The 2,185-nt window shown below is 41.5% G+C and overlaps 1 protein-coding gene across 1 annotated transcript; it reads right to left on the reverse strand.

Annotated features, from left to right (window-relative positions):
- Positions 1 to 1,237: 1,237 nt before the first annotated feature.
- On the reverse strand, positions 1,238 to 2,185 carry LOC106830781 (olfactory receptor 1J4-like). The gene has a single exon (XM_014840587.3). It carries the CDS (start codon positions 2,183 to 2,185, stop codon positions 1,238 to 1,240), a length of 948 nt encoding a protein of 315 aa, XP_014696073.3.

Here is a 2,185-nt window from a genome sequence, read left to right on the forward strand (position 1 = left end):
CCCGCCCCCCAAGAAGATGCACTTGGAGAGTACCTGCTGGTAAATGTTTGAGAATAGTGCAAGAAGAAGGAATACTTTTGTTTAGATGAGTTATGATGTAAACAAAGACAGGAAACACTAGAGAGAAAAGAAGAAAACAAGTAGGAAAATGGTAGCATTTCTTCACCAAGATAATGACATTTTTTATGTGTGTGTGTATTTATATGTATATATATATATATATATACACCTTGACATTCATTACATTTATTTTTTCACTTCCACTCAGAATTGTTTGTTGCATTTCCCCTCTCTTCCATTTTTGTATTACTGTCTAACATGCATACGCTGTGCGCAAATCTGAAATGTTTCACCTGATGAATTTTTACAAGTGTTTACATCCATTGTAACTACCACATGGTCCAAGATATAGAAACTGTATAGCACCCCAGAAGGTTTCCTCATATTCCTTTCTTAGAAGTAATTAAATGATGAATAAAACAACAGTTTTCCAAAGTGACATCATTTCCACATATTTATTAAAGATAGACAAACTCATATGAATGCATACTTTTTTTTAATTTTAATTTTTTATTTTTTCCTTTTTCTCCCCAAAGCCCCCGGTACATAGTTGTGTATTTTTAGTTGTGGGTCCTTCTAGTTGTGGTATGTGGGATGCCGCCTCAGCATGGCTTGATGAGTGGTGCCATGTCCGTGCCCAGGATTTGAACCGAGGAAAGACTGGGCCGCCTGCAGCGGAGCGAGAGAACTTAACCACTCGGCCACTGGGCCGGCCCCCGCATACTTTTAAATTAAGTTAGAAGTCATTGAAAGTTTATTGTGAGAAAATTAGCTTTTCAAAAATTGGAAATTCAATTTATATAAGCAAAATTTTCTGTTATACTCTTTGTACTGCCTCCTTGACTCTGAGAATCCAAGGGAAGCAAGACATGATTCTCTTGGAGACAGTGAGACTGGAGGGGCTTCCTTCCTCACTCCTGCCACTCAGCATCCTCACTGCCCCCCTACCCCACCAAGCCTTATGCATATTGGAATAGGCATAATATATTCTAATTTTTTAATAAAATATATAATCATTGGAGTCAGTCTGGGTAATGAAATCTTGTCAGCAGAGAGGGACAAGGAAAGCTCAACAACCCTGAGATGTATGTGCAGGCCAGATTCAGCTGGACACTCAGAATGTCTATCCAGGTCTAATAGTTTCCTTGTTCATTTGGAATGTGTAATTGTTATAGATTTAGTGATTGTGAGTTAAAACCTTAATCCTATTAACTAATATTTCTAAGGCATGTTTCATATCTCTGTTCCTCAGACTATAGATAAAGGGGTTCAGCATTGGAGTGACTACCATATACATCACAGAAGCAATTATGTCTTTATCATTGGAGATGGATGGTGAGGAGAAAAAGTAAACACCTGCAATGGTCCCATAGTATAAAGACACAACAAAGAGATGGGAGCCACAAGTAGAAAAGGCTTTGCAGAATCTCTTGGTGGAGGGGACCCTCAGAACAGTGGTACCTATCCGGATATAAGAGCCCAAGACACTGCTCAAAGGCAGGATGATAATCATTCCTCCCTCAGTGAAAATGACCAGCTCATTGAGGGAGATGTTTGAGCAGCTCATCTTCAGGAGTGTAGGGAGATCACAGAAGAAGTGGGGAATGATATTGTCAGCACAGAATGAAAGTTGGACCAGGAGGAGGGTGTGCAACAGGGCATGTGCACAACAGAGGAACCAGGACCCACCTACTAGTGAGATACACAGCTCCTGACTCATGATGGTGGTATAGTGGAGTGGCTGACAGATGGCCACATACCTGTCGTATGCCATCACTGCAAGAAGGAAATTGTCAAGACAACCAAACAATATGAAAAAATACATCTGACAAATGCACGCTGTGAAGAGGATGGACTTGTGATTAGTGTGAATGTCCATCAACATTTTGGGGACAGTGACAGATGAGAAAGAGATGTCAGTGAAGGCCAAGTGACTGAGGAAGAAGTACATGGGGGTGTGGAGACGAGAGTCGAGCCTGATGAGCAGGATGATGAGCAAGTTCCCCAGCACTGTGGTCAGGTACATGCCCAAGAATAGGGTGAAGAATATGTCCTGCTGCCCTGGTGGGATGGGGAGGCCCAGAAGGAAGAACTCAGACACATTGGTCTGCTTCTCCCTCCTCAT

The sequence above is a fragment of the Equus asinus genome, chromosome 10, assembly GCF_041296235.1.
Source record: "Equus asinus isolate D_3611 breed Donkey chromosome 10, EquAss-T2T_v2, whole genome shotgun sequence".
Taxonomy (NCBI): Eukaryota; Metazoa; Chordata; class Mammalia; order Perissodactyla; family Equidae; genus Equus; species Equus asinus.